The sequence below is a fragment of the Choloepus didactylus genome, chromosome 15, assembly GCF_015220235.1.
Source record: "Choloepus didactylus isolate mChoDid1 chromosome 15, mChoDid1.pri, whole genome shotgun sequence".
NCBI lineage: Eukaryota > Metazoa > Chordata > Mammalia > Pilosa > Megalonychidae > Choloepus > Choloepus didactylus.
Genome location: NC_051321.1, coordinates 89,153,457 through 89,177,077, shown reverse-complemented (window position 1 = coordinate 89,177,077; position 23,621 = coordinate 89,153,457). Strand labels below are relative to the sequence as shown.

Below are 23,621 nucleotides of genomic sequence, written 5' to 3'. Positions count from 1 at the left end.
CAAGTGCTGGAGAGGATGTGGAGAAACAGGAACACTTATTCATTATTAGTGGGAATGTAAAATGGTGCAGCCGCTTTGGAAGGCAGTTTGGCGGTTTCTCAGGAAGCTAAATATAGAACTGCCATATGCTCTGACAAATGTTAAGAGGTATATATTCAGAACTGAAAGCAGGGACACAGACATTTACACTCCAATGTTCACCTGGCATTATTCACAACTACCACAAGATGGAAACAGTCCAAGTGTCCATCAACTGATGAATGGATAAACAAAATGTGGTATATACAATGAAATATTATGCAGCTGCAAGAAGGAATGAAATCCTGATGTGCGGGCAGCCAATTCAGCACCCGGCAGTCGGCCTAGTGGCACGGTCCTTGGGCCTTCAGTACATGTCGTGGTGACTGTTCCGCAAGGCGGAGCATCAAGTGGCACCTTTGACTCCTGCCTAAAAGGAGTTTGTTTCTTGCTGCTGTTTCTTATATTCATACTGCCTCTTTTTCTCATTTAGCGTCTTTTGGGCTCTGTGGTGGTGGTGCTCCCACACCTAGCTACATTAATGAGCCAGCAGCTTACCCTGCATTAGCTTCAGCGTAAGTGACAAAGCCTGCCCCTTTCTTAGAAGACAATAGGTCACCCTTTCTGCTCACTCCCACTGGCCACCTGTCAACTAGGCGGAAATCCCCCTTCCCAAGCTTTGAAAGAGTTAGCTAGAAGACACAAAAAGGTAATGATTAACAGATTCAAAAACATGAACACAAAAAAGTTATAGGTTGCTTGGTACTAAATAACAGGAACTGCTCTGCCTGTGCCGCACACTGTGTCTTGCTGCGCTCCAGGGAGTCTGTCCCTGCTGGCCCATTGATCATTGTGTAAGAATAAATAATGCCTGAGATTTAGCCAAAATATTCTACTATTGCATGCCTGAATGCTAGTGCGTATGTTACAGAGAATTATAAAAATAAAGCTCTGGTGCTCTGCTTGGTCGGAGATTCCATCTTCGTACCCAGACACAACAAGGTGTCCGTCTCCTTCCTTCGCCGACTCCAGCCCCCCATCAGGACCCTGACCGTTGCTGAGGCTGGCCTCGGCACTGATGCGTGGGACAACATGAATGAACCTTGAGGATATTATGTTGAGTAAAATAAGCCATACACAAAAGGAACAAATATTGTATGGTCTCACGCATATGTACTAATTAAAATGAGCAAACTCTGGGAGTTAAAATCTAGAGTACAGGTTACCAGGAGACAGAAAGAGGGCAGAGAATGGGCAGATGATGCTTAAGGTATCCAGAATGTTTAATAAGGTTGATTGTAAATGTTCAGAAATAAAGGTGATTGTAGCACAATACTGTAAGTTTAATTAACAATGCTGAGTGTGAGTATGGTTGAAAGGGGTAGTCTACGGGTGTGTATGTCACTAGAAGGAAAGCTACAGGATGAATCATGGGACTGTATAACATAGCAAAACCTATTGTGAAAGATGACTAGGTTATTGTAGAAATTAAGAAAGTTCTTAAATGAACTGGGACAAGCTGTTAATAATAAGGTGGTATGTGAGAAAAATTCAAAATGGACACTAAGGACTATAGTTAACAGTAATATTGTAATACTCTCTCATCAGTTGTAACAAAGGTACTATACCAAAGCTTAGCGTCAATAATAAGGGGATAAAGGAGGTATGGGAATTCTCTTTCCCGAGTAATGAAAATGTTCCCAAATCGACTGTGTTGATAAATGCATAACCATGTGATTACACCAAGAGCCACTGATTGTACATTTTGGATGCATTGTATGGTGTGTAAATAAAGCTGTTAAAAAAAAAAATCCAACAACCTTCTTTACAGAAATGGAAAAGCCAATCATCAAATTTATATGAAAGGGTAAGGTAAGGGACTGCGAATAGCTAAAGCCATCTTGAGAAAGAATGCAGTCAGCAGACTCACACTTCCCAGCATCTTAAAACTTATTACAAAGCTACAGGAATCAAAACAGCATGGTACTTGTGGGTCACACTCCCTTTATCCAGTGTATAGATGGATGAGTAGAAAAATGGGGACAAAAACTAAATGAAAAATAGGGTGGGGGAGGATGATTTGGGTGTTCTTTTTTACTTTTATTTTTTATTCTTATTTTTACTTTTTCTGGTATAAGGAAAGTGTTCAAAGAAATAGATTGGGGAGATAAATGCACAACGATATGATGGTACTGTGAACAGATGATCGTACACCACAGATGACTGTATGATATGTGAATATATCTCAATAAAACTGAATTTTTTAAAAAAAGGAAAAGCCATATCAAAGTAATGGAAAGGATGTCCCTTTTTTCCCTAAAGGCATAGGAGGATTAATATATTAGAATGGTAAAGAGTATAGACCCAAAGGTCAGAGAAACCTGAGTGGAATCCAGGCTTTGTCACTTACTGGCTGGATGATCTTGGGCTATTACTTAAATCTTTTTAAACCTGGGTTCCCCTGTTTAAAATCAGGGTTATACGAGTTCCCACTGTGGTATAAAAGACTTAGCATAGTGTCTGGCATATAGGAAGTGGTCCATAAATATTAACTGACATTATTATTATTAAGGTGTTCAGAAGGGATACAAAATGGAAAAAATGTGGAAATTGAGTTAAGAACAAAGGGAGGGAGACCATCCACAGGGTACCTGACCCTATGGCAAAGGCATTCCATGGATTCCAGACTTGGGCCAGGGGTCAGAGTCACTGCCAGGGAGGCATCTGTGCATGGCAGCACAGGCCAAGGCTATTGCCACAGTTCTGTAATTTACTCTAACTCCTGTGTGTACACTTTCAACTAGGAAACTAAGTTGCATTAGGAAGCTTCTCCTCATACCTGGCATTTAATTCCTGGGGACTTCTAGCAGGGTTTCTCCTTGAGATCATGAGTCCCACAACAGCCAGATACCACTAAACAGCCAGATACTGCTCTTCCAGAACAGCCTACTCTGATACTGCTCAAATTACCATCCTCATGGCACTACTTTATGTTCTGCGTCCTTGCTCCTAAAATCTGTTATAGACTGTCTGTATGACACACTGGGGGATAAAGTTTTACTCTCTGAAAAAAAAAACCAAAAACAAAAAACAGCATGGTACTGGTACAAGGACAGACATATAGACCACTGAAATGGAAGTGAGAGTTCAGTCAAGAGGCTATCCTGGAAGTTTCTCTTATGCGAGCTCCATCTGGACATCCCAAATGGCCACAGTATGCCACGCCCTTACCAAAAGTAGCCCCAAATACCTATGTCCCTACCTGAGATTCTATAAAATACTTACTTGCTAAGTTTTATCTCTCAGAAACTTAAATCCACCAGTGTTCCTATGCCAGACAAGTCCTAAAACCCAGAGGCAACAGCCTCTTTTAAGAACAACAATCAGATGCAGCCCCCTTCCCCATACTGTTGACATCCCCTTTCAATATGAACAAGTTAAGGTGCTCACTGCCTAGACACCTCTGAAGATGGAGAAACAGATTAGGTGAGAGGAAGGGGTAGCAACAAACAAGGTAAGATTTAACAAAGGTCTATTTAACAAAGATGAAGATTTTATAAAAGGACAAATATTGTATGATCTCACTGACGTGAAATAATTAGAATAAGCAAACTCAAAGAGTCAGAATCCAGAATACAGGTTATGAGGGGACCGGCTGGGGTAGAGAATGGGAAGTTAAGACTTAAAATGTACAGGGTTCCTGTTTGGAACAATGGAAATGTATTGGTAATGAATGGTGATGATGGTAGCACAACAGTGTGAATGCAATTAACAACACTGAAATATATATCTGAATATGATTAAAAGGAGAAATATTAGATTATATATATGGTAACAGAATAAACATTTTTTTAAAATTAATGGAACTACACCACACAAACAGGGAATCCTAAGTTAAAGCACAGACTTTAATGAACAGTAGAATTACAAAAATGTGCTATCACCAATTGTAACAAATGTACCACACTAAGGCAAGGTAGTGTGGTATAAAGGAATCCTGTATTTTATGCAATATTGTTCTTTAAACTGCAACTTCTCTAACAAAAGAAAAAAAGACTCATAGACATAATTAGGGGCAAGATTTTAAGTAACTGGGACTTATCCTACAGTCTAGCTGTTCCATTATATTCGGTCATTTACTCCTTAATCAAAATTTGATTAATTCCCAACATAGCTATTTACACATGTATATGTATGCTAAATATCATTCTTAATTTTTTTTTTAAATACAGATAACCTGTGGTACCGGTTTGTATATATTATGTCCCCCAGAAAAAGCCATGTTCTTTGATGCAATCTTGTGGGGGCAGACATATTAGTGGGGATTAAGTTGGAATGTTTGGATTAGGTTGTTTCCATGGAAATGCATCCCACCCAACTGTGGGTGATAACACTGACTGAATAATTTTCATGGAGGTGTGGTCCCATCCATTCAGCATGGGCCTTGATTAGTTTACTGGAGCACTATATAAACTCAGACAGAAGGAGCGAACTTGCTACAGCCAAGAGGGACACTTTGAAGAACACACAGGAGCTGAGAAGAGAGGAGCTGCAGATGAGAGACAGTTTGAAGACAGCTGTTGAAAGCACACTTTTGCTCTGGAGAAGCTAAGAGAGGAAAAACACCCCCAGAGCAACTAAGAGTGACATTTTTGAGGAACTGCAGCGTAGAGAGGAACGTCCTGGGAGAAAGTCATTTTTGAAACCAGCCACGTGCCCTCCCAGCTAACAGAGGTTTTCCGAACGCCATTGGCCATCCTCCAGTGAAGGTACCCAATTGCTGACATGTTACCCTGGAAACTTTATGGCCTTAAGACTGTAACTGTGTAACCAAATAAACCCCCTTTATAAAAGCCAATCCATTTCTGGTATTTAGCATTCTGGCAGCATTAGCAAACTAGAACACGTGTACAGAGATATACTAGTATTTCCTTCACACATCCGATGGATTTTCTAAGGCATTCCCTGAGGCAGTGATCTCAAAGTGTGGTCCCCAGGTCAACAAAGTAGGATCACCTGGGAAGTTGTTAGGAAAGCATATTCTCAGGTCTCATCCCAGACCTCCTGTGGCAGCCAGCTTCTGAGACGCCTCTGATGATTCCGGCCTCCTAGGATTCGTGCCTTGGTGCAATCCCCTCCCACATTAAATGGGGCTGGCTTCTGAAACCAACAGGATGCTGTGGAAATGACGGACTGTGATTTCTGAAGCCAGGTCTTATGAGACACTGTCCTCCTTCACTTTGTTCGTCCTTGGGTCGCTTTCACTATGGAAAGCTGGCTGCCATGCCGTGAGGACACTCAAGCAAACACAGAGAGGTCCACATGGCGAGGAGTTAGGTCTCCTGCCAAATGCCAGCACTAACCTGCCAGCCACATAAGGGAGCCATCTGAGAAGCAAATCCTCCAGCCGAGTCAAGCCTGCAAATGGCTGCAGCCCCAATCGACATTCTGACTCCAGCCTTATGAGACCACAAGCCAGAAACACCCTCCTAAGCGACTTGTAAATACTGGACCCGCAAAAACAACACGAGGTGTGTGGTTTTGCTGTCAACCTATAACTGCTCTAATTAAAAAAAAAAAAAAGAGAGAGAGAGAGCTAATAAGTGTTTGTCATTTTATTCCACTAAGTTTGGGGGTAATTTCTTACGCAGCATTAGGTAACTAATATAGCTACATAATCAGATATTCTGGGGAAGGGTCTAACAAGCCCTCCAGGTGATTTAGACAGACACTAAAGTTTGAAAACCAGATCTAGAGAAGGGGTTGATATACTTCTGTAAAGAGCCATAATGTAAGTTATTTTCAAAAAAAATTTTTAAAGGCATTGAAAGCCATATAGTCCCTGTCACAATTAATCAACTCTGCCACTGCAACATGGAAGCCACACACAATACATAGACAGGTGAGCTTGTCTGTGTTCCAATAAAAATTATTTACAAAAACAAGTGGCACAGGGAAGTTATCCCAGAGGACCGAAATGCAGATGAGGACCCCGGCAGCCAGCGTTTCGGCCATCTCAGGGCCAGGTTCAGGACCATGAGCCGCTCTTGACATTCAAGGAAAGCTCTGTCATAGCACTAGCTGGATACAAGCTTAAGGAACAGATGCCTCAGAGTCTAAATTCCAGTGATTAACATACTAAAATATGAAAATGTCCAGGTTTCAACAATAAATTACAAAAGATACAAAAAAACAGGAAGTGCTGATCCAGGCAAAGGGGAAGATTAAAATATTGGGATGCACCAGACTAAACTTTTAAAAAATTGTCCTAAAAATGCTCAAAGAGCTAAAGGAAAACATGGACAAAGAACTAAAGGAAATCAGGAAAACAGTGACTGCATAGAAAGAGAATATCAATAGAAAGATGGAATTATGAAAAGGAACCAAACAGAGCTGAAGACCACAGTAAGAGAAACTTCCCTAGAGGGGTTCAATAGAAGATTGGAACTGGCAGAAGAAAGAATCGTTGAACTTGAAGATAAGACAATTAAAATCATCCAGTCTGAAGTGCAGAAAGAAGAAAGAATGAAAAAAAGTGAACAGAGCCTGAGGAACCTGTGGGGCACTATCAAGCATACCAATAAACACATTGTGGGAGTCCCAGAAGAAGGAGAAAGAAAGGGGCAGGGATTTTTTTTTTTAATATTCATTTTATTGAGATATATTCACATACCACGCAGTCATACAAAACAAATCGCACATTCGATTGTTCACAGTACCACACAGTTGTACATTCATCACCAAAATCAATCCCTGACATCTTCATTACCACACACACAAAAATAACAAGAATAATAATTAAAGTGAAAAAGAGCAATTAAAGTAAAAAAGAACACTGGGTGCCTTTGTCTGTTTGTTAGTTTGTTTGTTTCCTTCCCCTATTTTTCTACTCATCCATAGGGGCAGGGATATTATTCAAAGAAATAATAGCTGAAAACTTCCCAAATTTAATGAAAGACATGAATATACATATCCAAGATGCTCAGAGAACTCCGAATAGACCTACACTGTGCCATATTATAATCAAACTATCAAATGCTAAAGATAGAGAATTTTGAGAGCCACAAGAGAGATGCAATGTGTCAGGTACAAGGAAGCAGCAATAAAGTTAAGTGCCGGTTTCTCATCAGAAACTATGAAGGCAAGAAGGCAGTGGGAAGACATATTTAAAGTGCTGGAAGCAAAAAATTGCCAGTCAAGAATTCTGAATCCAGCAGATCTGTCTTTCAAAAATGAGGGAGGGCTGTGAGGTATGCAACTAGGTTCTGGATATTGAGAATAGTATGTTGAGTGAAATAAACCAGAAATGAAAGGACAAACATCATAATGCCTCACTAATATGGCCTAACTCTAATGTGCAAACTCTGACAACTGCATCTGAGAGCACAGGTTATTAGGGGAAGACTTATTGTAAAGGTTTGTAAATTGCAAGCTCTTAACAGCTGTTGCATCTATTCATGAGTTGTAATGGCTATTTTTAAATTCCGATATGCTGAGCTCTTTGTGTATAACCTGGTTGGTCCCTAGAACTTTGGGTATCTGTGTAACACCTGAGACTCAGCCAGAGTCAGACAGCAATGAATGTCAGAATTACCCCATAAAGCAAATGTTAGAGAGTCTGACAAAAAGAGCAGACTTCAATTAGAGATATGAAGGAAATGGACTTGGTGAGGCCTAAAGTAAATCAGACTAAAGGGTAAAGAATGATATTGATGGTGTTTAAAACTTCAACTTCTGTGTAAGACCAAAGGAAGAGATGTTTATTAGGTGCAAAATCTATATTTCTTGCAGCACACTATATAATTTAACTTACATGGCCAGTTTATTCAAACACCATAATTACATGGAACTTTGAATAGGAGTGAAATCTGGTTCATTTGTACAGGTAGTGTGAAGTCCCAATACATCCCAGAGTAATCTGGGCAGAGAATAAAAATGTAGTTGCAAAGCCCCCTTGAGGGGCTGGGGGAAAATGTAGAAATGTTAAATTTCCCTACCTGGGGAATTAGTGATATTCTCACAAGCACTGGGGACTACCAATTTAGAAGGCCGAGCCCTTGATCTTGGAGCTTGCCTTTATGAAGTCTGTTACTGCAAAGGAGAGGCTAAGCCTACTTAAAATTGTGCCTAAGAGTCACCCCCACAGAACCTTCTTAGTTCCTCAGATGTGGCCTCTCTCTCTTAACCAACACTGCAGAGAAACTCACTACCGTCCCCCTATGTGGGACATGGCTCCCAGGGGTACGGATCTCCCTGGTGACACAAGACATGATTCCCAGGGATAAGCCTGGCCCTGGCATCATGGAATTGAGAATGCCTTCTTGACCAAAAAAGGAAGAGAAATGAAACAAAATAAAGTTTCAGTGGCCAAGAGATTTCAAATAAGAAGCAAGAGGTCATTCTGGAGGTTATTCTTATGCATTATATATTCCTTTTTAGTTTCTACTGTATTAGAATAACATTGAACTATAATCCAGAAGTCTTGATTCTTGATGATAATTGTATAACTACATAGCTTATATCATGTGATTGTGTGATTTTGAAAACCTGGATAATAAAAGAAAGATCAAAAAAATAGGGGTTTTAAGGGGTATGGAAGAATTTCGGTATTCTTTTTAGTTTTATTTTTTTCTTTATTTTGGAGTAATGAAAATGTTCTAAAATTGACTGTGATGATGAATGCCTAACTATATGACAATACTGTGAGCCACCGATTATATACTTTGGATTGATTATATGACGTGTGAATATATCTCAATAAACTTGCATGAAAATTAAAAAAAAAAAGATGCAAGCAAGAAGAGGAGTGAAATATTTAAAATGTTGAAAGAAAAAAAAAAACACCAATCTAGAATTAATGATTAATGAAAAAGACACACTGAGGCTTATGTTTATAGAATTCCGATGACAATGATAAAACCTTACAAGCTTCCAGATGAAAAGAGCAGGTTATTCACAAAGTAGAGAAATATCCTAGCTTTAGATTTCTAATCTGCAGTGGAAGAAGTAAAAAGATTATGAAAAAATAACTTCAACCCAAGAATCCTATACATAAACAGTTTTTCACATGACAGGCCGAAAATAAGATGTGGTCAGACAGCAGGGCCTCTGGGGAATAAATCACCCAGTAACCTCTGTAGAGAAAACACCTGTGTACACGTGTTAACCAGCGGGGGAATAGGAAGGGAGGGGGAGGAACAGGAAACAATCTTGTTATAGATGTATGGTGACAACTAAATGGAAGGTGTTAACATGATTTGAAATTTATAATGCAGTGTTAAAGAAGAGTAATTGAAACAGAAGAGACTGACCCTTAGGGAAAATCCAGCACTATACTGACCAATAAGCAAACTGAAGGGGCCTGGACGTGGGGTGGGTGGAGGGACATTTTCTGAAGGTCCTCTAAGGAGGCCTGGAGGAGGAGGAGTGGCCATCTCAACCCCAGGGAGCAGGAGAAGAGCAATTACCTAACCCTGATAGGGTTACAGACACAGTCTCAGTTATAATAATTAAAGGTGGGCTGGTAACTCTGAAGGGGAAAACCAGAAAACTACCAAATTAGAGAAGAAAAATGAAATAATGAGAAATCTGAACAAGCCAGAAAACATAATCAAAAGAGTATTAATACTTTTATAATATGTATTATATTATGTTATACTTATACTCTAATACAATATTCAATAAACTAAGACGGGTAAATACAACCAAATATACGAACTATCCCACAAAATGTGAATACATGAATTTCTTTTCCAAATCAGACTGCCATATTGGTTAAGAAAAAAAAAAAACAAAAAAAATAAAAAAAAAACTTGCAATTTCTTGTTTACAAAATATAAATCCAAAACAAAGTGATAAAGAATGGTGAAAAGAAGGAATGGACAAAAATTATAGGAAAATGCAAATAAAAGGGAAGCCAGCATGACCTTATTTATATTAGATAAAGTGGAAACTGCAGCCTTAAACTTTTAGTGGGACAAAGATAGGTACCACATAATGATAAACGGTAAAATTAATCAAGAACCTAAGTCAAATCTGTAGGTATCCAAACAGAGAAAGGAAAAACTGCTACAATTATGAGAATTTAGTTAAAGAAAACAAACAACAGTTACAGTGGGAGACAATGTATATCTATAAATAAGCAGGCACAGCTATCAAATGGAGGTCAGTTAACTCCTTAAAATTCAGTGACACTTATTTAGAAGCATCCTTCAAAGGATATTGTAAACATACATTATATTATACTCAGAACAAACCTATAACACAGAAATTATTTTCCCCATTTATCAGATAAGAAGAGCGAGGAGGAAAAGCTTACCCCACTTCCCATGGTCCCCTGGTCACCTGACAACAAAGCTCCACTCATGGTCATTATGCTTTGCTTACAGAGAAACTGCTACTGAAAAAATCAGAAGCTTTACAAGCTACATTGTCTGACTGTGGGCTAGAAAACCAAAATGAAAAAAATTATCTCACAGAAAAGCTATTGACTCATAAAATGAGATGCAGTGTTCAAATAAAAACTTTAGACCAAACTAAAAACAATCAACATCCAAATTACCAATTTCCTGGAAACAAAAGGTACAACTAAAGCCACCACAAAGAAAACTTTTCTTTAATTAATTTTTAAAATAAAAAGACTGAACATAATTAACTCTATATTTAGCTAAAAGAAATTTGAAAAATAAAGACAAAATAAGCAAAAAGAAAGCATGAAAGTAAGGATAAAATTCTACATCAATGAAATTAAAATAAAGCCAAAATAAATGAAGAAGGCTAAATAAAACCAAATGCAACTTTTTCAGTATATCCTATAAAAGACATTATATACCCAATGGGCAGTTTGGAAAGAAAAAAGTAAAATTATACAAGAGTTGAGGAAAGACATATATCCACGAAGAAGGAGGAGCAGGAAAATTATTAAGAATCATACGTGACACTTCACAGTAATATTTTCAGAAGATAGAAGAAACAGATTGTTTACCAGTAAAATTTTAACAAAATTCATCCCCAAACAAGATCATCAGACCAATAAATGAAGATGAGAATTGCAAATCTATTGAAGATCTAAAAACCAACAAGACTGGGAATCTTTATACTAAATTCTAACCAGCCTTTCAAGAACAGACGAGTCTGATGTTGTCATACACTGTTCCAAAAAATATAGAAAGCTCCTCACATCATTAATGAACTATGATAATCATAAAACTAAAGAGTAGTACAACAAAAGGAAACCACAGAACAAGTATGGATACAAATGCTCCTAATAAAATCTTAGCAAATGAAGTCTCGGGGTATCTTATAAAAATAATACATCATTCTCACAATACATGCTATCATCACCCCTGTCCATTTCCAAATATTGTGAGAATAGTTAACAGTGCTGAATGGTGTGTGAATGTGGTGGAAAGGGGACGCTTAGAGTCATGTATGTCACCAGAAGGAAAGCTGGGATTTAAAGCATGGGAATGAAAATATGGGAATGTATAACTCAGTGAATCTTGCAGTGGACAATGTCAGTGATTAACTGTACAAATATAAAAAAGTTATTTCATGAACCAGAACAAATGTACAACACTGTTACAAGGAGTTAATAGAGGGGTATATGGGGAAAAATGTACCTGTTTCAAACTATGGCTGTAGTTAACAGTAATACTTTAATACTCTTTCACCAATAGTAAAAATGTACCACACCAATACTATGGGTCAATAAGGGGGGGTGGGGGGTGAAGTATGGTGACAGCATTTGGGTTTTCTTTTTTCTTTTTATTTCTTTTCTGGAGTAATAAATGTTCTAGATTTGATCATGGGGATGTATGCAAAACTATGTGATGATACTGTGAGCCAGTGAATGTATACTTCAGGTGGTTTCTATGGTGAATAGATCTCAATCAAATTGCATTAAAAATAATAATACACCATTACCCATTGCAATATGCACTCTATAAAAGTGGTAGCTTTCTTCTGTACAGAGTGGTCATTCAATCTAAAATACAGTAGGTGCTCAATAAATTTTTTAAGTAAATGGAAGCCAAGTAGGGTTTATTTCAATAATGCAAGGCCAGTTGAACAACAGAAACTAATCCAACTTGGTGAATCATTATACCATACATTAATCTTGGATGCAAAATGACAATCACTAGCTAATGAGCAATAAAATGAAAACTTTTAATTGTATGTTAGCAATAGTCATTTAGTAATGGAAATGGTAGAAAAAAATAACACTTCTGGAGTAATGTTGAAAATGACGGATAGCCAGAAAGGTATAAAAGATTAAAAGATTAAAAATCATTTAAAATGTCAGGGAAGAAATCATACATCTGTTATGGGACTTGGGTCTAGAATATATCAAGTACTCCTATGACAATAATAAAAAGACAACCCAATTTTTAAAATGAGCAAAGAATCCGAATAATAATTCTCCAAAGAAGATACACAAATGGCCAAAAAGCACAGAAAAAGATACTCAACATCATTAGTCATCAGGGAAATACAAATCAAAACCACAATGAGATACATCACTAGGATGGCCATTATTAAAAATATGGAAAATAACAAGTGCTGGTGAAGAAGTAGAGAAACTGGAACCCTCATATATTTCTGGTGGGAATGTAAAATAATGTAGCAGCCATGGTAAACAGTTGTTTTTAACAGTTCCTCAAAATGCTAAACATAGAGTCACCTACTATATGACCCAGTGATTCTACTCCTAGGTATATACCTAAGAGAACTGAAAGTGTATGTCTACACAAAAACTTGTATGCAAATATTCATAGCAGCATTACTAAGAATAGGCAGTGACTGCTGATGGGTTATGGGGCTTCTTCTGGGGTGATGAAAATCTTCTAAAATTAGATAGTGGTGCTGGTTGCACAATTCTGTAAATGTACTAAAACCATTAAAGTGTACACTTTAAAAGGGTGAATTACAAAGTATACGGATTATATCTCAATAACTGTTTTTTTTCAATGTTATTAAAGGACATAAAAGAATGTTCCGGAGAACTAAGACATCAAACTCTGAGTTGTCAAAAGTAACATTAAAATTTTAAGACAATTTTATTTAGCAAACCAATTTTTTTTTGTTGTTTTTACAATTTTTACCAAGAGGGGAGAGATCCACTAGACACAATTTTTTTAATTCAAAGAGGGAAGAAAGGGCACTTCCAAAAAAGACAAGGAGATCCCCAAACAAAACTGTAGAGGGCTTGCCTTACTAGATATTACTTTTCTTTATAAAGCTCCTCTAATCAAAAGAAAATTAGGTCAGTGGAAAAATAAAAAGTCCAGAAACAGATTCAAATACATATATAGTGTCTTAATATACAGTAAAGCCACAACTTCAATTTAATGAGGCAAAGAATGATTAATTTATTAAATGTAGTTGGCATAACTGATAACCTATTTGTTAAAAAATAAAACCAGCTGACCTCAAAGTACATAAAATATATATTTGAGTAAAACACAAAACAAAAAAGGAAACACTTAAGCAAGGACTTTTAAATCTGTTATTAAAAAGTGAAAATATCAGACTCAAAATTAAGCTTCTTGGTCACTTACAAAGGAAAATAAATGGCACAGAGAAGTTTGTTCCTTCATTCATTCATTCAACTACTTCTGAGTACTTTTTATGTGTCAGGAATTGTCCTGGATACTTGGGACACTTTGATGAACAATTCAGGAAGGTTATAGTCACCCAAGAGGGGGCTAAGAGATGAAAAACAAAACAACAAACAGAGTGATGAGTGACCTGTAGAGCACGTCAGGTGAGAAGTGCTATGGTAAAACACAAAGTGGACCAAGGTAAGGGGATGGGAATCAGCAAGCAATTTTGAGCTGGGAGTCTGAGTGCACTTCCCTGAGCAGTGACATCTGAGCCGGGTCCAGAGGTAGAGAGGGAGTTGGCCACAAGGTCCCCGGAGAGTACACGTTCCAGGAAGAAGGTACATTTCCTACAAGGATGAAGGTGGCATTGTGCCCGGTATGTGTCTGTAACAGCAAGAAGGCTAGTAGGGCTGGTGCAGAGTGACCAAGGGGCTGGAAGGAGGTGAGGTCAGAGAATGAATGGGCCACATAACCCACTGGAAGAACTCTGGCTTTTACTCAGAGGAAAACAGAGATGTTGGGCGGAGGAGGGTCATACAGTAACCTGAATCTAATTCCCCACTGAGTGCTCGAGCAGAAGCTCAGGAGTCAGGGGTGAGGAGCAGTGAGACCTGCTGTTTTACTGCCATCATCCAGGAAAGAGATGTGGGGGTTGGCCAGGGTATTTGCAGTGCAGATGATCAGAAGAAGGCAGATTCTGGATACATTTTAGATCTAAAGCCAAGAGGTTTTGCTGACAAGTATGATGTGCAGTATAAGGGAAAAAGAGGTCAAGGATATTCTGAGGCGTCAGCTATCAATCAAGAAGGGGAAGGCTGCAGGGGAAGCAGGTTTGGGAAGGAGGTGGCCAGTAAGTCAGCTGTAGCCATGTTGAGCTGTGTCTGTTAAACATTCAAGTGGAGACGTAGAGCAGACAGTTAGATACAAGAATCTTAAATGCAGGAAGAGGTCTGGATGTGGTGGTTAGGGGCTGTACATACCCCAGAAAAACATATTCTTAAACCTAATCCATTCCTGTGGAGGTAAACTCATAAGTAGGACCTTTTGATGAAAAATGAGGCTAGTTTAACATTTGAAAATCAAAACATTAATAAAATTACCTCAATCAGTGTTACTATTATTCAATCCATTAAAAAAATAAAGGAGAAAACCATATATTCATCTCAATGATAATTAAATTCAACACCCTTGGATGATAAAAACTCTCTGCAAACTAGGAAAAGTATATGCACCAAAAAACTTACAGCAAAAATCATAGTTAATAATAAAATATTGAAAGCTTTCTCTTGAGCCTGGGAAGAAAACAAGGATGTACTACTTCTAGTCCATGGTGTATTAGAACTCCTGATGTTGCAATAAGAAAAAATAAATAAATAAAAGATTAAGGATTAGAAAGAAAGAAATTTCCATCTATGTAGGTAGAAAATCCAAAATAATCTAGAGAAAATATTAAAATTAATAAATGGTAGGGTTACCAAATACAAGTTCAGTATACAAAAATCAACTATATTTCTACATACTAGCAACACCCAAATAGGGAAAAAAGTTTTCAAATACCTGTTAATAAATCTAACAAAAGAAGTACACAAGCTCCACATGGAAAATTATTAAACACTGCTGAGAAAAATTAAAGACCTAAGTAAATAGAGAGAAATGCCATGTTCATAAATTGAAAGGTCAATATTAATATGACCCAGATTATCTATAGATAAATTTGGTTTTCAAGGCAATACCAAATTCCAGCAGATCTTTTTGGGAAGAAATTAAGATGATTATAAAATTTATGTAGAATTACAAAGAACTTAAACTAGCCAAAGCAACCCTGAAGAACAAAGGTAGGGGGCTTATTCCCACAGATAAGAAGACTTTTTATAAAGCTTCAATAGAGGCAGGATATATTGACAGGAGGCTAGACAAAGAGACATTACAATAGATCTGAGAATCCTAAAGGAGATCCACACATAGATGGCTACCTGATTTTCAACAAAGACACTAATGCAATTTTATTGGGAAAGGAACGTCTTTCAATAAATCATCCTGGAGGAAATGAATAGCCATAGCTCATAACAAAACAACCACACGTGTGTGTGTGTACACATATATATGTGTATGTATGTATATGTGTATACATAAATGAAATCATTTAAGATGTATTATACTTAAATGTTAAAATTAAAACATATAAACTCTAAAAGAAAATGGAATTTAGAACTTAAGAATAGGTAGAGAGTTTTTTAAAACAGGACACAAAGAGCACATAAAAAATTACTGGTAAGCTGGACTTCATTAAAATTCAGAACAAGCCTCAGACTCCAAGAAGATATTTCCAATACACCCATCTGACAAAGGACACATATCCAGAACATATAAAGAATTCCTACAAGTTAATACAGCAGGGACAAACTACCATGTTTTTTTTTAATGGACGAAAGACTGGAACACACATTTAAAAAAAAAAAGAATATCAAAATAATGGTCAGAAAAGATAGGAAAAGATGTTTGATATCTTGAGGTATCAGAGAAATGTGAATTAAAACCAAAATGAGATGCCACTACACTCATGCCCAGATGCCAAAAAAGAAAAAAAGCTTCACTAATAATATCAAGTGCTGACAAGACTACAGAGCACATGGCTGGCAGGGGTGTCAAGTGGTACAATTAGTTTTTAAAACCATTTGGTCATGGAATATGACTCCCAGAGAGGAATTAAGACCCAGCATCATGGGGTGGAGAACATCGTCTTGACCAAAAAGGGGATGTGAAGGGAAATGAAATAAGCTTCAGTGGCAGAGAGATTCCAAAAGGAGCCGAGAGGTCACTCTGGTGGGCACTCTTACGCACAATTTAGACAACCCTTTTTAGGTTCTAAAGAATTGGGGTAGCTGGTGGTAGATACCTGAAACTATCAAACTACAACCCAGAACCCATGAATCTCGAAGACAATTGTATAAAAATGTAGCTTATGAGGGGTGACAATGGGATTGGGAAAACCATAAGGACCACATTCCACTTTGTCTAGTTTATGGATGGATGAGTAGAAAAATAGGGGAAGGAAACAAACAAACAAACAGACAAAGGTACCTAGTGTTCTTTTTTACTTCAATTGCTCTTTTTTACTTTAATTATTATTCTTGTTATTTTTATGTGTGTGCTAATGAAGGTGTCAGGGATTGATTTAGGTGATGAATGTACAACTACGTAATGGTACTGTGAACAATCAAATGTACGATTTGTTTTGTATGACTGCATGGTATGTGAATATATCTCAATAAAATGAAGATTAAAAAAAAATTATTGGTAAGCTGGACTTCATTAAAATTCAGAACAAGCCTCAGACTCCAAGAAGATATTTCCAATACACCCATCTGACAAAGGACTCATATCCAGAACATATAAAGAATTCCTACAAGTTAATACAGCAGGGACAAACTACCATTTTTTTTTAATGGACGAAACACTGGAACACACATTTAAAAAAAAAAAGAATATCAAAATAATGGTCAGAAAAGATATGAAAAGATGTTTGATATCTTGAGGTATCAGAGAAATGTGAATTAAAACCAAAATGAGATGCCACTGCACTCATGCCCAGATGCCAAAAAAGAAAAAAAAGCTTCACTAATAATACCAAGTGCTGACAAGACTACAGAGCACATGGCTGGCAGGGGTGTCAAGTGGTACAATTAGTTTTTAAAACCATTTGGTCATGGAATATGACTCCCAGAGGGGATTCAAGACCCAGCATCATGGGATGGAGAACATCGTCTTGACCAAAAAGGGGATGTGAAAGGAAATGAAATAAGCTTCAGTGGCAGAGAGATTCCAAAAGGAGCCGAGAGGTCACTCTGGTGGGCACTCTTACGCACAATATAGACAACTCTTTTTAGGTTCTAGTGAATTGGAGTAGCTGGCAGTAAATACCTGAAACTATCAAACTACAACCCAGAACCCATAAATCTTAAAGACGATTGTTTAAAAATGTAGCTTATGAGGGGTGACAATGTGATTGGGAAAGCCATATGAACCACACTCCCCTTTGTCTAGTTTATGGATGGATGAGTAGAAAAATGGAGGAAGAAAAAAAAAAGGCACCCAGTGTTCTTTTTAACTTTAATTGTTCTTTTTCACTCTAATTTTTATTTTTATTATTTTTGTGTGTGTGGTAATGAAAATGTCAAAAATTAATTTTGGTGATGAATGTACAACTATACAATGGTACTGTAAACAACTGAATGTACGCTTTGTTTTGTATGACTGTATGGTATGTGAATATATCTCAAAAAAAATGAGTTAGTAAATAAATAAATAAATAAAAGCCCCCTGAGTTGGGGGGAAAAAAAAAAGTTTGGTGGCATCTATCAAAGCTAACCATATATATGTGCTATGATCCATCAATTCTACTCCTAGGTGTATAACCCTCAAAATCGAATGCACATGCACATTAAAAGACATACAAATGCCAAAATTACAAACCGCCCAATGTCCATCAAGAGCAGAATGGATAAACAGAGGTATCTTCATTCAAGAGGAAAATAACAAACTACTACTACATGCAACAACATGGATATCTCACAGACAAAATGCTGAATAAAAAGAATCAGATGCAAAAAGAATATATATTGCATGAGTCTATTCATATGAATTTTAAAACCAGACAAAATAATATATAACAATGGAGCTCAAAATAATGGTTTCCCTTGGGTGGGAACAAGGGAAGTAAGGTCTCAGCGAGGACAAAAGGAAGCATTCTGCCCTCTATCTTGACCTTGGTGACAGCTACCCAGGTGTGTAGTATAAGAAAAATTCATCAAGCTGTACATTTAGAACTTTTGTACTTTACCTCAATTTCAAAAACAGAGAGATTAATAACTTGAAAGTAACAGAACTTGATCACTGACTGGATGTGTATGTAGCAAAAGATAGCAGTTAGGATAAATGTCATTTGTCGCTTGGATGTCAGGATGGCTGGTGATAACATTTGATGGGAAATAAAGGAAAAGAGTGGGAGCCTATAAATAACAACTTTGCTTTGGATCTGTGGTTTTTAAGGGGACTTTGGATAAGCTATAAAGAGATATCCAGCAGAGTGTTAACCATCAGGGTCTAAAGGCAGGGGAGAGACCCAGGCTGAAAAGAAAGAGCCAAGCATTCCAGCAAACAATGCAGCCCCAAAAGAGGCGAGTCAGGGAGACCAAGGAGAGTGAGAACAATAGGGGATCAAGAATAGACACCCTGGGAGAAGCAATTATCAGAGGAAAGAGGAAGATGACTCCATAGAGAGGACAGAAAACAAATAACCACAGAGAGAGGAACAGACCAGAAACCAACCAAGAAGACATTCTAGGAGAGACTGGACATGAGCATCAGCTGGACAGAATGCTCAATTAAAGCAAGCACGGAAGTATCCACGACATTTGCCATAAAAGGTCACGGGTGTCCCTGACCAGAGAGATCCCGAAAGTGATGAGGTTTGAAATACCATAAGAAAATGGGAAACATTTACCAGGAAACACAACTTGAATCTCTCTACTGCACCATCTACATGTAATATTTATGGAAATTATCCAGAGGTGACACAATCTGTTCTTTTTGCAGACGTCCTAAATTCTATGCAGTTAAGATAGAGGAGGCTTAAGGAGGATCATCAGGAGGATCATCAGAAAGCAGTCTACGGGACCAAGATGTTTTGGCCCCTAGAAACCTGGATTGGCTGAGTTCTCTTTTGATCTAAAGTTTCCTGCTTTCCCTGAGGAATGACTGCAGGCAGCAGGTCACAATGATTTCCAGTAGTCACTGAAAAGGTATGTACCATTTTACTTATACAAAGACCAGGAAAGAAGCACTGTAGAGACTTCAATGCCAAGAACTCTAAATGCCTCATGGGGCTTTAGCATGATTTCTTCTAGTTGGTCAACGCAAAGCACATCACCAAGAACATGCATCATTCCTACAACCATGAGAAAGATGAGACAAATCAGCTGTCACACTGAACCTACATATTTCTGCATACCGCTTTGTCCTGATATTGATGGGCTTCTGTGCATTATCCTGGATGTTAATTTTCGTCTATTTCTACATACCCATTCTAACCTATGGACCCGTAAGGACCTCATGCAAGACACTGTAAACAAAAGTAGGGAATAAAACAAACAGCTCACCTGAGATCTGTTCATTTTCTGCTGCTCTAGGAAACATGTAGAGAACAATGAAGGAGGAGCTGGAGGAGGAGAAGAATGATATCACAAGAGTCTAACCTGCCTTGCCCCTCCTGGACTCTCTTGCCTAAAAAGCTCCACCCACCAGCTGAATTGAACGTCCTCTTGTAGGAAAATGTCTTTTGGCCCTTGACTAGCTGTGGCAGTTTCTCAGTGTTCTGATAGAAACTGGTTTTGACTTTATGTCAGAAAACCTGACTCTTGTCTAGGCCACTAAAAAAATGGGACCCTCTGGGACTCGGGGTATCCAGGAAGCCCTTTCCTGCACTACCGTCGAGCCCACGTGTTAGGACGGAGGAGGCACCCACACCTCTCACTGCCCATCTGTTGAGAGGCGTGGTGTGAGGGTCCCTGACCATCTGCAAACAGTGGAGAGTCTGGAAGCAGCCCAGGACGGTAAAGGAGGTCCGAGACGGAATTTCGTCAGGGGAGCTGGTACTTCTTTCCCCCAGACCATGCCCTCTCAAACTCTGAAACGGAGTGGCATTTCCGGGGCAGACCGGCTCCTCTGCCTTAGACCCAGCTCACCTGTCTCTTCTGAAACTTGCCTCAAACCTCCCATTTTCTTAGTTTCGGGTGGCTTCTGGGTGAAGCCAAGGATGACAGGGAGGGTCTGCCCTCGCTCGGGCTCTTCCTCCTGGGCGATCTTCCGGGTGGGAGTCCTCTTCCTAAGGCTTTGTTCCTGGGAACAGGGTCTGGGGCTAGGGACAAAATCATTTTAGGTAGAACCGACATCAGGGGTATCTCGGGATGGTCTCTCAAAAAGTCAAATAAACCCTAATCTCCAAGGACACACGGGCAGGCGGGTGCGGACGGGGCCCAGAATCCTTCACGACGAAGGGCGACCAAGAACCCTGACAGGCTCCGAGGATCCCAGAAACACAATGGCCCAGGACAGAACGGAGCCCACGTTCTACACCGGACAGTGACGTCCTCGGGCTCACCGCTGTGGAGGATACAACGCTGAACCGGGGCAGAATCGCTTTTTATTAGAGGCGCGAAGCGGGGGCGGGAGACCGCCGCGGCCGTGGGTGGGAGCCCGTGCCCCGCGGCGGGGTGGCCCGGAACGGCGCGCTTCCCCTCTCCGAGTCTCCTTACTTGTCGTAAGGGGGCGCTCCCGGCCGGCCGGGTGGGAGAGGGCGCAACGCGCTGCCTCTCGGGCACACAGTGTTCTTCCGGGCAGAGGCGGCAGCATGGCCAAGGGCTGCGCAAAGTACCTCCGAGAGCGCCCCCGCCGCGCCCCCACCCGGCCCCGCCGCGGGCTTCACAAGCTCCTCCGCGCAAGCGCCGCTCCACCCACGCTCCAGCCGCGCCTACACCCCCTGAGGGCGGCGGGGTGGCGCATGCGCAGAGGTGCACATCCAGTTTCCCGCGCGCCGCAGCCGGGAGGCCCGTTTCCCGCCAGCCACTGGGGCTGGCGGCGGGCGGCGGGAGGCGTGGGCCGGGATGTCAGCGGCAGCTGCGGGCTAGAGCCGGCAGGGGGCAGCCGGGAGCCCGGCGGGGCGGCGAGTGGGACCCGGGTGCGGTGCAGACGGCTGAGAGCACGGCAGCCCCGTGCTGCTGCTGCTGCGGCGGGTGACGATAAGCTCTTACCCCGGCGACTCAGAACTGCCGGCAGCACCCATGTTGTCGCTGCGTGGAAGTGCCCGCGCGCTGAAAGGGTTGCTCTTTCGGTTTCCTTAGTCTCTTTTACAAGACAACCGCCGTCACGCAGCCTCGTCGCTCTTCACACTTTACAAAGGCGCGACTGTAAAGGCACAGCTATTCCACAGCATGTTTCAGTGAACAACATCAACTTTTTCTTGGTCGAACAAAGCCCAGCTTTTTCTTATGAAAAGTTCTAGTAGCAATGCAGTAGAATTCAATGAGCACACACGTACAAGCAGACCTAGGGTCAACGGTGTTAATGTTTTGACATTTTATTGATCTGGATGTGTCCATTTCTTTGCTTATCTGGGCTGAGCCATTTCAGAGTAGTGTCAGAGAAAACTGCCCTGGACGGCGGGGAGCAGGGAGCAGTGGGGGGAGAGTCGCAGGGCTGTGGGGTTGGTCTTGGGCATGGGCAGGGACGCACAGAGGTGGCAGTTAGGCCACCCGGTTGGGAATGAGGCCCCCGGGCGTCTTCAGTGCCCGCCCGAGGAAGAGGGGAGGGGAAGGACCGACCAAGGTTGATTTCTTGGAATAGCTTATATCTGAAGTTCTCTTCCCTCCGCCCCCACCCCGCAGTCTGAGTTGTTTTTCTCTGCAGTCCTCCAGCTGCAAGATAAGTTTCAAAGTAGCCAGGGCGGCGGAGGGAGCCTGTGGGCGCATGCCAGGGTCAAGGCCGTGCCAGGAGCAGGGCCGGCAGCCTGTTCAAGACAAAGAAAAACAGTCTTGGTCAGTAAATTGCAGACGTGACGACTCTTCAGCCCTAAATATGTCACCATGCCTCTCCCAGGCATGATCATTATCACACCATAAAATTTAACAAATTCCATAAAAACCATCTAATATCAAGTACATGTTCAAATTTCCCCAATTGCCCCAAGAATATCTATTGCAACCATTTTTTTTAATTCAATTTTATTGAAATACATTTCACATACCGTACAGTCATCCGAAGTGTACAATCAGTTGTTCACAGTATCATCGTATACCTGTGCATTCATCACCACAATCAATTTTTGAACATCGTCATTACTCCAAAAAATAAGAATAAAAACAAAAGTCAAAAAGAACACCAAAAACATCCCATATCCCTCTACCCCTCTATTATTCATTTACTTTTTGTCCCCATTTTTCTCCTCATCTGTCTATACACTGGATAAAGGGAGTGTGAGCCACAAGTTTTTCACAATCACACAGTCACACAATGTAAGCTATATAGTCATACAATCATCTTCAAGAATCAAGGATACTGGATTGCATTTCAACAATTTCAGGCATTTCCTTCTAGCTATTCTAATACCTTAAAAACTAAAAAGGAATGTCTATTCAATGCATAAGAATAACCTCCAAAATGACCTCTCAACTCCATTTGAAATCTCTCCATCACTGAAACTTTACCTTGTTTCATTTCACTTCCCCCTTTTGGTCAAGACTTTCTCAAACCCACAATGCCAGGTCCAGGCTCATCCCCAGGAGTCATGTCCCACGTTGCCAGGGAAATTTACACCCCTGGGAGTCAATGTCCCATGTTGGGGGGAAGGCAGCAAGTCCACCTGCCAAGTTGTCTTAGAGAGTCCACATCTGAGTAACAAAAGAGGTTCTCTGTGGGTGACTCCTAGGCACAATTATAAGGAGGCTTAGCCTCTCCTTTATTGCAACCATTTTATAAAGATTTTTTTAATCTGCTTTTTTTTAAACCAGGATCAAATCAAGAATCATGCCTTGCACTTGGTTTAATCATTTTAGTGTCTTTTAACCCCAGTTCTCACTCTGCTGCCGCTGCTTTATTTTTTTTAATAAATTTTTTATTAGAGAAGTTGTAGGTTTACAGAAAAATCATATGCAGAAAATACAGAGTTCCCATATACCCACCCCCATTACTGACATTTTGCATTAATATGGTAGCTTTGTTACAATGAATAAAAGAATATTATTATAATTGCACTATTAATTGTAGTCCATAGTTTACATTACGGTTCACTGTTTGTATTGTACAGTCCTTGGTTGTTGTTTTTTTATTTTTATTGTAATAACATATACACAACCTGAAATTTCCCCTTTTAAACCATGTACAATTCAGTGCTGTTAATTACATTCACAATGTTGTGCTCCCATCACTGCGCTGCTTTGTTTTGTA

The 23,621-nt window shown here is 39.8% G+C and overlaps 1 protein-coding gene across 16 annotated transcripts in view; it reads right to left on the bottom strand.

Moving 5' to 3' along the window:
- Positions 1 to 21,102, bottom strand: part of LOC119510434 (putative zinc finger protein 487) — a 153,815-nt gene extending 132,713 nt beyond the window's left edge. For 13 of the 16 annotated variants that reach the window (XR_005211934.1, XR_005211928.1, XR_005211933.1 and 10 more), the window contains exons 1-2: positions 20,936 to 21,102; positions 19,781 to 19,839 (exon numbers count right to left, since the gene is read on the bottom strand). Coding sequence is in view for 8 of the 16 variants with exons in the window: in XM_037804745.1 (XP_037660673.1) it covers positions 19,781 to 19,839; positions 20,936 to 21,032 (156 nt within the window). In the remaining 8 variants the exon portion in view is untranslated. The other 3 variants (XR_005211932.1, XM_037804738.1, XR_005211931.1) reach the window with 2 other exon arrangements.
- Positions 21,103 to 23,621: the final 2,519 nt, after the last annotated feature.